Here is a 13,914-nt window from a genome sequence, read left to right as displayed (position 1 = left end):
ATACTTTGCATAAGTTTCATCCTTTGCAAATGTAAAAGATATCTAGATAAAAATTTTAAACTTAATTCGAAAAATGAATTTCTATCTGACATTTTTTCCATATTGATCGCAACTGACGAAATACTGTCGCTAGTTTCTCATCGCGAGTATCGACATTACATGACGCAATGCAGAAAAGGAAGTAGAATGATGAAACGTCAACGAAAGAAAGAGCAGGAAGGAGCGTGCACCTCCTCGACAAGTAGAAAATTTACGATCGACTCGTCAACATCCCGGAGGTTCCAGAGGACGGAAAAAAAAAGAGGTACTTCCGATAAACCGATGCCGACAAACTATGGCGTATGTGACTGCATCGTGAGAAAAGATAAGCCTCGCGCCCGATGTGTACATATCTCGGACGCTACAAAGTGTAATTAATGTCGTGTTAAGGTCACAAGATTCCCGCTGAAGCGATAAACTGCTGACGAATGACCTCGCGAAAGAAACGAAACGTCCGCGCGAGTAACGCGATAAAATGGGGAAATCTCGCAATATGATCTGTCAATGTGCCGGATTGTCATCGCGCGCATTGCAGATTGTAATTTAATGCGTCATTTTGCTAAATATAATAGTAAAGTCTAACACATCCTATCTTCATTCGCGCATCAATTTTTAAATTTTGATAATTTTCTCAATAATTTATATTATACGTGAACTTTTTTTTGCACGTCTGAAAGTTTCTCACTACGAATTCTTGAAAAAGGCTTAAAACATTTCCATGCGATTTTCATCCACGTATAGCGTAACGTTACGCAACGTTCCAAAGCACGTATCTGTCAATCGCAAAACGCGTTATCGATCACATCACACGTTTTGCAATCGATCCTGGTTCGCCTCGGTGGAAAAGGATCTCGCGTGCGATTCCCTGGATCCGTGCACGCTCCACCGAGCGCGGTAATACGCCTCCGAATCGCGTAATAAAAATCCGCACGCTCGACGAAAAGCGGCTGACGGAGCGCGAGAGAGGTTCGCAACTGAAATTGACACAGGCGAGCGGGAACGTTTGATAATGCGGCTATCGATAGCCCGACTAGATTTGGCAATCGTGCGTCGTAATTGCGCCGATATTTCACATAAGCCGTTCAATTGATTTTTCTGCGGGCACGTAGCGGTCGCGCGCCCGAGAGATACAGGGAAAACGCGCCAGAGAGGATCAAATTTACGACTATTTTTAAATCACCCGGAATATACCGACGTTTATTATTAGGATGCCGATGAAATGAGATAGAGAGATAAATATTCTGAAATTTGCTTTTGGCAAACGGTCGATAAATATTATCGCGTGTATTCATTTCTGTTAATTATTCCTACGATCATTTTTACACACTCTGACGGGCGATACATTGAAAAATAATACAAAGAGCAGAACCCGCTGTAACGCGTGCGTAAATATGCATTAAATATTATCTATAGTCTAATTAATCAATTGCGCAAACAGCTCGACAAATACGGATGCTTTGGTTTTAACTGCGAGAAACTGCAATCTTCCTTCGAACGATGAAATTTCTCTCTGTTACATTACACTCTCTTCACGATCGAATCTTTGTCAAGTCCGAAAGAGACGCGCGACTTTTATCATTATACATTACTCAAAGGATCAACCGGCCAGATGGCGAGCGTCTTTCCAATTTATGGCGTTGCAGTTGTGGCTCGCTGACGTGGGTCCCCCGCCCCTATCGGATGGGACCGATAAGGAAACTTTTTATCTCGGACTGGAAAAAAGCGCTACTATCGAGAATTGACCGAGGAAGAAGATAACGGACAGCGCGCGCGCGCGCGCTGCTCAAATCAATGAACTCTGACGACTCATTCGTTCGGTAGAGACGCGGTTTCGCGGGTGTAAAAATCAGAGATTAGAGACAGACATAGTAAACAGTGATATTAATAAGAGAGTGCAGCTTTGCGCTGTCACGCCCGGCTATCATGCCGTCCCGAGAGCCATCGATATTTCGCGCACGCGCGCGCGCGAATGTGACGCGAGTTTATTATTCATTAACATGCCAATTAACTTCGATGTCGCGGTGTCCGGCTTCTCTTCCCCCCCCCCTCCCCTCCCCCCACCTTCCTCGTCCCCGACCACCGTCTCATAAACTTTGTACACGGCGTGTCGTTGCAAGCGCGAGCGCATATCGTTGCGCAAATGTACACATTTCATAATTTAATCGCTTCCTGGTGCCATCTGCGCGCTATCGATCATCCGCGTCCGCGTGTGCACGAGTTGAGAACCTCTCGCCACTGCGGTTTCGATAATAATTAAGGCGTGTTACGCCAATTTCTACAGTCGCAACGGGCTATTAAATCGTTCGATTTACGATTTGAGGAATGTGAATTATTATGTATGTATGTATCTTTGTTCAATTACAAATTAATCAATGACACATTTAAATCTCATCATTTTACTTGTAAAATAACGTATTGTATAACGTGTGTATATGTAAATGTCTATAAAAAAAATCTTTTCATATTTATATATCTAGCATCACAGGGAAAAAAAAAGAAGAAAAAAACGAATAAAAGTTCGCGGCAATAGGAAGACTGGCCAATGTTCGACAACGTTTTACGTAGGGCCGAGAAGATCTCTCTCGAGAAGAAAAAGGGATACAAGCGCAAAAGTTCACGACATGAAGGCCTCATTATGCCGCGAGAAAGAGAGAGAGAGAGAGAGAGAGACGCGGGAACAGTGCGAGAGAGGAGCGCGGCTCTACATAGAAGGGGGAGAAAGGAGAAAAAAAGAGCCACCGTCCGATAACCGAACGATACCGCCGTCCGTTGAAAACACAGAAAACAGAGAATCAACCTCATTACTTCTATCTCCCTCCTTCGACACACGTCCCTCCTCTTTCTCCTTCATATAAGCCGATTTCCAGGAATTCCTCGTGATCTTTGGTCGCCGTACACGCTTTAACGCACTCACCCTTTCCTCTTGCCTCCCTTCGCCACGGTTGCCAGCCCCTATCGTCATTCTGCCTCTTTCTTCGTCGACCGACGTACAACCCGATAGTTGGTCAGAAACCGGAGGATATCTAACTGTTTCTCCTTTTCTTACACACTCTCCCTTTCCGTGCATGACGAGGTAAGAGAGTACGGAATCATGAGGCGAGAAAAAGCCGAGACGATGGAGACGAAGTCGACGAACCATCGATTAAAGATCTCTCGAGAGGCACGAAAAGTCGAAGGTTGTTACGAAGGGACAGGCGTCGGTTGACAGAACTCGTTCCAGTCGAATCGAAAGACCCAATCTGCTCGAAAGTGTCCGAATACGAAGAATGAAAAAAAGGCGTGAGACGCGGGAGATTCCTTTTTCCGTTTGTCGCTCGTCGCTCGAGCGATAGTGCGTATTCCAAAGATAGAATGATCGATACGGACTGGAGATTGTTTCACAGATAGTCAACCGTGTCCGAAGTGAAATGTTAATCGATGGTGTTCTATTAACCTAACGAAACTCACCTGAAATGACGTTGCAGCCTGAAACTAGCATACCTTGTATAATCAAGTAAATTATCTCTTCGTGTAACATAGACATCGAGAAAAAGTCTTGTATGAAAACTTTTATAGTAGCAATTCTCTCTCTATAGTAGCAATTTTGCGCGATTCAAATTTAATATATTAAAATAAACAGTTACGCAAACTCAAATTTCACGCATCACATTCATATTTAAATATATATCGTCCATACAGCTATCTAAAAGCTTTTGAAAACACGTTTTGCAAAAAAATGCAAATTAGATAGTAGATAAAGGTCTAACAAGGCTACCATCATCTATATAAAGTATATTTAACGATCGCATTGTGTACCCGTACATTTATGATCGCCGAGCGCGATACGATTAATGCAAAAATAATGAAGAAACGATAGATAAGTATCGATGTGTGGTAGCACGTGAAACATTATTGCGACAGCTTTCGAGAATACAAGGTAGCGTTAAAAGCGCGTATTTGGTCATTTGGCGTCAGCTGATGAGAGAATTAACGTTCGTTCGTTTGCGAAGAATAAAAGTGCAGGGGATATATCGCGCGCGAGATATTAAATTTTACGAGATCGCCGCGTATATGCCGGCAGGTATGTTTACCTCATAAGTAACGCACGTGGCGCATAATTGTTCCTCGCGAGGCCGTGTATCGCGATCGCGGTCAGCCGGGTCGAGATCGAATTTTTTATAATCACCGCGAGGAGGTAAACGAGTTTATACCCGCGAGCGATTGCGACACGATATGTTAATGCTCTTCCCACGTGTCAGCGCGGCATTTCCAATCGTCCTGGAAAATATTCCGGGGGCTGACACACGTGATATCTCCATCGAAGCCCTCGATGAAAGTCTCGCTGGACGGATGAAGCGAGACAAATGTCGCAAAGTGTCGATGAATGTTTAAAAAAAAAGATGGATGTCAAAGGTATATCGTTCGTACTTTGATTTTTATTGTATACGCGACGCATGCGCCGATCTCGGGAATAGATACGATAAATGTATCTCGGCAAGTTATAGATCGAACTCGTAAACTTTTTTCAAACAGTGTTTCCGAGACTGATTCAGGAATCTTATCGACTCGCTATAGTTTCGTCGATACAACTGCCACTAGGGCGGGCAATTTCCGATTGAGGACGATGGAGGAGTTTGGAGAGAAAACGTTTGCCCAAACGGCAAACCACCACAAGGTTATCGTTTAACGAATGATGGAATACAAATTAGGTTCGTCGACGATGTCGTCGCCGGTCTATCGCGGCGCAGGAGGCGACCGAAAAAACGGACGTCGACGATGATATCTCGCGGCAAACATCGCTGGCACGTTAATGAGGGCCCATGATGAGAGGGAAGAAGGGACCGTGGATAGACAGAAAAGGAAAAAGGAAAGCTAACCGAGCAAATGCCCCGACGTACGGTGACAACCCCGGATGCGTCGATAGCATCTCGACATTAAATATGAGTAACTCGGGTTGTCCGAATAAGTAAGTTTATTGCATCAATACTCGCCGGAGTGAGACAACCTAACCGACTTATGCGATCGTTCATATAATCGCAAAACCTTGCGCGTAAATGGATATCCGATCAATGTTCTTATTTAGTACTTAAACAATTGATTTCAATCTTTTACTATTTGATTGATTATCAAAAATTCACGAATTTTATGGTACTTAATAATAGATAACGTTGCTGATTTTTCAACTGTTTGCCTTTATTTTAATTAATTATTATTAAGTTTGCATTATACTAATTAATATATGTAAATAATATTACTGTTGAGAGGGGACGTGCGGATAGTTTGGAAACAATAGCATTGTCCTATTCACCGAGAAACAAATCGATTCGTTAGATTGTTTAGCGACATTTCGGAGCACCTTCGACGCTCGTGTTGCTTCCTCGTTTCTCGAAATTGGCGGATGTGCTTTAGCGTAATGACGTACACGTTGATGCGACGTCACTCGCGATCGGGAAAAGATACGCGATTCGATGCGACATTATAGATTGCATTGCAAATTACCCGAGATTTTTGAGAACGTAATTAAAAACCGGGCGCGTGTATATACGTCGCGATGAAACGGAAGTGTCACGTCGCGCGCGAGAGATAATCCAATAATAATAATCCCATTAATCGATAATTATAAATGCTATCGGCGATCTTATCAAACGAGTATAATTTATGTCGACAGGAACGATTTGCCTAAGCTCGATAGGGTTTTCCGCGGATCTGGTATATGTTAATCGTGATATATGTAAAGTGATATACGTCAATTAAATTCTTTTTAATCGTTTATACGTAATTAAAACACACGTTTGTATTCATCACTTCCGCGCGTAATTTACGATATGCGTGTTTTTATTTTTACAAAAACGATCTTCTTTCCGAGGAGAGAACGCTCTCATCGAGCGTCTCGATCAAAGTAGCCTGATCGGATCGTATAAACGTACGTTAAACGCGCGCCTCGGTGAAAGCGCCGATTGCGGATTATCATGTTCCTGTCGCGCCGCGCAGGAGAGCTATCAATTTTTTTTTTCTCTCTCTCTTTCTTTCACTCAACAATCTCGCGTACGTCAACCGCTACGCTTTCTATGGCAGCCACGTGCGAAACTCTCGGGTTCTACGCTCTTTCACGACAGATCCCGCGTGTGTGAGATTGATATCTGGTCACGAACTAGCTGTAGCTCGTGCGCGCGACACACGCACGCTCGATTCGCGATTATTAAATCTGAAGATGACTTAACAATGTCGGATGTATGCCGTATACGGGGAAACGAGAGAAGTTTTGCCTTTTAAAAGACTTTCCAACGTAGAAAGCCAATGCACGCGTGTCGCGTGAGGCAATATTATATAGTTTGCTTTGTAATCTTCGTGCGAATTTGTAATTAAACGTTCAGAAAAGTTCGTAAATATCAGCGTCACGCGACATTTCCATTAGACGATATCATTACTTCGGAACGTGACTCAACCCCAATATCAGTTTATAATTTGAAGCTAGCAGAAAGATTGTCCTATATTCAACATCTCTTCTTTTCGGATAGCGATGTTCAAAATAACGATATAATAATTTGACGATCGCATAAGTTCGTGCCCGATTTAAATATAAACTTCAATAGATTATGTTTTAGAGATAACACTTTTATTAATCAATTATATAGTCTCCATTCTTTTCTACAATGATTTTCCAACCATCTATAAGCTTGTCGATTCCATTTTTGAAGAAAGAACATAGTTTTTCTTGAAAAAAGTTTGTAAGGTGGTTTTCGACAGCTTCCTCGGAATTGAGATTCTTGCCATTTAAACTATTCTGCAAAGACCGGAACAGATAAAAATCTGAAGGCGCAATATCTGGAGAATATGGCGGGTGCTGCAGAATTTCCCATTGCGACTCCTGCAGTTTTCCTGCAGCTTATTCCTTTCGGTCAGGAGATGCGGCACCCACGTATCAAGCTTGGAAATGTATCCAAGCTTTTTTAAATGACGAAAAGCGGTTGAATTATCGATGTTGAGCCTCTCAGCAATATCCTCGGTTGTAATCCTTGGGTTTCTTTCCACTAAGGCATGCACAATGTCATCATCAATGCCAGAAGGCCGTCCAGAGCGGGGTTGATCCTCCATGTTGAAATCACCATTTCGAAATCTGCCAAACCACTTTTTGGCTGTTCGGAGAGCAGGAGCGCGGTCCAAATAAACGCTTTGAATATTTTTTTGTGCAATCCCAACACTCACGCCTTTCCAAAATTCATATAGCATTACATGCCGCAAATGCACCTTTCGTTCTCCATTTTTGATGATTTCTCTTATGCACAAATGGACTTATCTGAACAATGTCTGACGCTAAATTGACATAAGACAACGTCATCTATTCGGTGTAAGCAACAATTATCACACGAAAACAATAGAACTCCGCCATGCAGCAACTTAATGCCATCTATGAAAATCGGGCACGAACTTATGCAATCATCCAATATAATCATACGTTTCGAATCTCAACAGCGTATTGCTTTCGAAGGCATTAATAATCACTGTTCTTGACCATTTATATTTACGTACCAATTATCAATGCATGAAATATGCAATTAGACGATTCACCTTACCGCGTACTTGTACACCTAAGCGATTGGTGGAATTAAAACGATAGAGAGAGAGAGACTCGCACGACCGAAAGAAACTCGCGCGAGGCCCTCGTCGACATTTTTCCGCGACAAATCTCGCTCAACAGATTCGTATCTCGTCACGAAAGTGGCCGTTGCACGCGCTCCATTTGCATTTCGTCGGATGATTACAATGACAACAATGAGGAGATGCAACGGCTGCTTCTTAACTCGAGCATTACGCGACACCATTTCGAGAAAGCTACCATTCATTATTCTCTCCGATTATCTACGGTCGTTTCTTCTTTTCTCGCTTGGCCGTCGTAACGCGCGGCGTTTACGATCGTTATTGATCAACCGTTTTGTTTCTCGCCCGCGTGTATGTATGCGCGTGCACGCTTGGTCGAAACGGCACGCCACGCGGCACTATAATGTTGGCACGACAGAGCGAATATAGTGACGGCGGACCTTAATGAATCTTTATGGGCTGATGTCGTGAACTTGTATACCCTACGGTAAATGACTGAACCCGTTGGTCGCGCTTAACCACATTGGCGCGATTCATTCGTCGCTACGGAATTTGTCGCTCGATGTTGGCGGACATTCTCGTTATCGCGCGCTCTAACAGGCAGTTGAATAAATCGCGGAAAGTACGTAAAAAAATATATTCCTCATCTCGTCGTATTGTAGAAAAATGCTGATAGCCACTCGCGACGCGAAGCTATCCGCGTAAATACAATATGTAACCAAAGGAATGATCTTGCATCGCGTCTATGTAGTTTTGGAAAAGAACTGTCAATTTCTCGAAGCAATGGAATTAGAGGTACGATGAATTTTCCTTCGCTGTATTTTCTGCGACTACGCCAATGCGACCGACTGCTCATTAGCCTCGACGATGGCGTTGCCGCGAGTTTGATGGTGTAGACGGCCGTGTTCGTAAAATTTGAAGGGCGTGTAAAAGGCCCGTGGGGTCCCGGCTGGCCGCGCGCGCATCTTGATTGTCGTCAACTCGTTGCTCGTCGCGTGATATTGTCATTAGCCCGCCTCAGCCATCGTCACCCGCGTACATAAAAGAGACCTAACTTTAGATCGATCCGCTCCAAACGATCGATGCAAAAATTCCTTGTAATTCGTCAGCTATGCGTGCGAATATTTCAGACTTGGCATTAAATTGTTTTATAAATAAGCTACTCCGCGCGTTCCCTGTTAAAAGATTATTACGTATTCTAAATAATGCAGAGACAAAATTATAGTTTCTCATGACACTACTCTTTGTAGGATTTCTAACTCGTAATGTATAACGACTTACCGGGGTCCGATGAGTCCAGGCTGGCTGGCGCTTGTTGGCTAAGGGGTCCGGGTGTACCGCCACTACCGGGACTACGCGCATCGTCGTTAGCACCCGCGCCGGGATACGAAAGCGACGAGGAGGGTGGCCTCTGTAACGGAAAAATAATCAGGAATTAATGTCACGGTTTCTCTTTCTTTTCATATATAAAAAAAAATTTATCAATATTACAATACATCCATCACACGTCGCGGTTATCGAATGCAGAAATTTCAAAATACGTAGTCTTAAAAAAATAATCGACCACTATCCGCTGTGAGATAATATCATGCGTATATGTATTATTTTCGCTTTTAATAGTCTCCTTTCGTGTAAGTAAAAAAGTTTCTGGCTTGTGAAGAGCGCGTGTCGCGTCAACGTACGTTAGGAATTTTTTTTCGAGCCTTCACACGCTGGACACGCACGTGCATACGTGCGATGTCTCTGGATATTCTTTCGATCGCAGACATTACGTATATAACTAAAAACCACGTGCGAAAAGAAACGTAATCAATTCGATTGATAATTTATTTAACTTTCCGAATGAGAGGAGATCAACGTTAATATCATTTAGAATATTTATCATTTTGGTACGGGGTCTGGAGAGCAATAATTAGTTTCGTATAACTGCAAATATACAACATTTACGATCGTTAAACTGACAGTACAATACAGTATTCAAGCAATTTATATTAATGAACGCTCTGAAATAGTGTATGATAATTAGAATGTCCCATCATCAATGATTAATTTTCGGACTTTTCAAAGACATTTATGCGTTTTCTCACAGACGCTCCAATGTATATACAAGGTCCATTGATGCACGCGCGTCGAGCTGTTTTCGATCTCGATTAAAGACGGAGCACACGTATCTCTCCACGAAAATGCTACCGGCATACTTAAATGACTCGAGATAGCCCAGCGGGACGCGCACGACTTACGAATCAACAGATTTGCTGAGAGCGCGCGACGAATGTCCATCGTAAAATATTCCATCGTTTATTCCGCAGGTGTAGCCGTGTGATAATGACACTCGCATAGAATCTCCATCGCTGTAGGAGGATAGAAACGAGACGGATCCACCGGCGGAATCGACGGCAATGTGTACAGTGTCATTCATAAATACGTGATTAGTTTCGCAAAGGAATGACAAGAGTCGGAAAAGAAGGAAAAAATATTCTAGATTTCCATAGTATCGTCTCTGTGCGCATCGTTGGAATTTTCCGTACGGGATGCGAGGGAAGAAACGTCCGCAAAGTTCAGCAAACTTTCTCCACTTGCCATGAATTACTCGATGATATACGAATAACAAATCGTAGATCAATCTAAGGCAATTTGCCGCTCCTCATTGACGTGCCTCGAAGTGTTATTACAGCCGTTAGATGAAGGCGTGCGAAGAGGATATTCATTGAATGATTCCTCATAACGATCGTACGATGAACGGGACCGGCTGATCCTCAGGGTCATTGACTTCGTTTATCGAGCATCGAATTTTTTCTGTCCGCGAAAAACAGCGATCTGTTCGGAAACAACTTTTCGTACTCTTTATCGAAATCGTCGTGAAAAAAAGTCGCGTTAGCACGTGCCAGTTTATTGATCCCGTCGCGAGGTCGAAGAGTAAGAATTTGAAGCAGGCGAATCTCTCGATATCACGAAGCGAAACGTCTGGGTATATCACGTCTGGCCAGGCAACAATGAGTGACAGCTACTCCCACATGCTGTCATAGGCGTCATCTTCGCGATAATGTACCGACTCGCTCCCTCTCTCGATTGCCTGCTCTCGTATCTCGCATGAAATCGTTACACGGTCAACTCTAGATCTCTGCTGACGCGGAGACACGTCACGTGAATTTACTGCTTTGTACGAGCTATCGTGGGCAAATATGTAGCAACGTTCAACGAACAAAATAATAAGAAACGATAAGTAAACAATTATAATTGTATATTATTATTTATAGAATAGATAAAAAAAAAATAAAAAAAAACAAGAAACCGTTTTTACTTTCTATTTTGTTAAATGTACCTTTTTAATAAATATCTCTTTTATCGTCTTTCGAAAAGAAAAATATTTATAAAGTCTCAAAAGAAAGAATTACTATAACAATGAAAAAAAAAAAAAAAAAATCACAGAGTTAAAAGCTAAATTTAGAATATTTCCTCAAAATTTTTTCTTATCGCAAAATCTCAGGCAGGAGTACAATAGGCACAGGTAAGATGACAAGTCTTCGTTCTGATTTGACTAATCGCTCACGATCCTCGAATGACTATTTGCTCGGGGACTGCAGGGCCTATAGATTGCACGAGCAAGTAAATACACGAGAGTGGTAACGAACGACTAAGGGGGGACATTAATAATGCATCGGTCGTCGCCGGTCCGCTTCCTACTAGCACCCAACGTAAAACAAGGGATCACGGTCGGACCAGGCGGATGATCTTCAGATCGTAAATAAATTTATTATCATAATTATTGGCCGGATGATATTATTTCAATGAGATTCTCTCGCGTGAAAAATTAGATTAAGTGTAATTTTTTTCGCGGTTCTTGAAACGCCGCAGCGATTTTTAAAATAATTCTTCAATCGTTTATTTATTAAATCTTAGAATTTATCCTCGAATGACCATACGCAATTAAAAATAATTATTAAGGGATCTCAAATGAATACGCTCATGAAATCGCCATCGCATCCTCTCGATAGATTTCAATCATTTGATAAAAACATTGAGATTTACGTCGCGTACGGATGTAGCTTACGGTATACCTCTAAACCTGACGTCACTTCCTACTAAAGGCTGAATCGCCGTTTTTTAAGTGGCCAGTAGGGTCCACCGCGTGATTCGTGTCGATGTAATGATAAACGGGTTAACGGGTCGACGTTGCTTACGCGCTCTCGTTCCACGTCGTTGCCTCTCGCTCGCACGTCCATCCCGCCGTCCGTCTCTATCTGTATACGCCAGTCCGTCTACTATGGGCACTCTTAAAGCGTAATTCGACAAACCGGATGTCTGGTCTGCCCCTTAAATAAATCAGTTGCCCGCATCTCATATTCCACCCCCGCTCGTTCATACCGTACGTTTCCTTCCCCTCGGCTAAGAATGTCTTTTCTACACCACGAGAATACGTCCTCGAGAGGAAGCAATAGTCATCGAAAAAGCCCCTCGGAAGAACGATTTGCGAAATCTATTATAGGGGAAGGATGAAAATCCGATCTCGAAGATCGAGCGAGAACGTCAGGCAATATCGGTTCGCGCCTTGACTTCCGGCATAGTTAAAGTCATTACGTTACGAAATGTCGCCGCGGAACGCGTAATATCTCATAAAAATCGTTGCGCGCAAATGTAAGCGATTGGAATCGCTTTTAATATCTGCCATAAAGCATTGCCGGCGCGCGTGTACGTTACTGCCATCCTGACGAACGATAAAAGTTACGATCGCTCGTCGAAATGCGGCATACGGGTTAGCGTCGTCGTGTAATACGCGCGCGTATTTGGCGATCCGGAGCGTGAATCGCGCGAGATTGCGAGAATATGCGATTTGATGTCGCGAGTCGCGCTTTTAAATTATCGCACGCATGTTAATTGATACGCATGTTAATTGACCGCGGTGTAACATAATGCCATATAATTATGTAATTAGAGGCCGAGCATTAGTTTCGCTGACTGGTTTACGGACGAGATACGTAAATCTCTGTAATTAATTTATTGATGCCGAAGGAACGCTTGAGAGGAGGCTAAGAGAACGAGACATAAACGAGGCGAATAGGCGCGATAAAGACGGAGGAAACTAACGGGTCGAAGTAGGAGAGAGATCGACAGAGTGAGTAGATAGAGACAAATAGATTATGGAGGCAAGGCGGCACATTGTGTAAGCATGCCCATCGACTGGACCCAGATCTAGAGTCTCTGACTTCTTAATCGTTCCATAGAGCCAAGTGAGAGCGGGCAGAAATGAACGCGAAAGAAAGAGAAAGAGAGAAGACTTCTAGTCCGTGTAGTCTTGAATTTCTCGGCGATACCGGCGGGCGTATAGGGTTCATAAATTACGATTTATTGCAGTGGCAGCGCCTCCGCTTGGCGGATTATCTTACCGTTATGTCAGCACGCTACAATTATATTTACATTTCCTTCGTAATGGAATATCGTGCCGGTATCGCAGTCATCCAGCCACGAACTAAACGAGACATATCCGAGATTGATTCTCAAGGTAACCGGGTTATTCGCCCCGAAGGAATACAACATCGATTTATATTAGAGCGCTTTTAAAGTATCCACGAAGAAAAAAAAAAACGAGAAATTGTCCAAGTCACAAAACCGTCGTAATGATACGACTCCGTTATCCTCGTCTTTAGAAGTAGTGTAAAGTATCTTTAGTATATCGAGTTCAAATCACTTCGATCGGGAAAGATATTTTCCCTCTCCGTCGAGAGAGATCACATTCGATTTAAAGAGATAAATAATGCATTAACGGCTTTATAGAGTAAAGGAGCAGAAAGAAATATGTTGTAGGTGGAATTTTAGAGATCGACCTAATAACAGCCACAAGATTCGAGCGATTAAATAGCCACGAGTTAAAATTTAATAACAAGGTGTATACACCTGACCGGCGAATGATTTTAAAACGCTCGTAATAAACGAAACAAATTTATGGCGGCTGGAGGTGAGATGGGAGAAAGAACGAGACCGAGGCGGCAGCCTGTTTCGAAACTTCGGCCAGCGTCCGTTTCCTTTCACGGGATGAATGGCACGAGCGAGCGATACTTTAAGGAAGACAGAGAGAAAGACGGTCAGTCATAAATATGGAATCGTGGGGGGGGGGGGGGGGTATTTGGCGCGTTGTGTCAATAAAACCAAGCCCAGATTCGCGCTGTTGCTTTTACGACTCCTACCGCATCCATCGGTTTTGGCTGATGCTATTGGCGCGTGTTATCGGAAACCGTGTTCGCCACGAAAACGGGTCTCGATCCTAGATATCAAAATTCTAGGCTCCTGCGTGCGTACCGT

At 43.1% G+C, this 13,914-nt stretch overlaps 1 protein-coding gene across 2 annotated transcripts in view; it reads right to left on the bottom strand.

Moving 5' to 3' along the window:
• Hth (Meis homeobox homothorax) overlaps nucleotides 1-13,914 on the bottom strand; it is a 384,416-nt gene that overhangs the window by 265,765 nt on the left and 104,737 nt on the right. For both annotated transcript variants that reach the window (XM_070300419.1, XM_070300420.1), the window contains exon 7: nucleotides 8,899-9,028. In XM_070300419.1, coding sequence (XP_070156520.1) covers nucleotides 8,899-9,028 — 130 coding nt within the window. The remainder of the gene's footprint in view (nucleotides 1-8,898; nucleotides 9,029-13,914) is intronic.

This window comes from Polyergus mexicanus, unplaced genomic scaffold, assembly GCF_030449975.1.
Source record: "Polyergus mexicanus isolate NDT 795.1 unplaced genomic scaffold, iyPolMexi1.0 SCAF_8, whole genome shotgun sequence".
Taxonomy (NCBI): Eukaryota; Metazoa; Arthropoda; class Insecta; order Hymenoptera; family Formicidae; genus Polyergus; species Polyergus mexicanus.
Note: the sequence above shows the minus strand (reverse complement) of the source record. Positions and strands in the feature narration are given on the sequence as shown.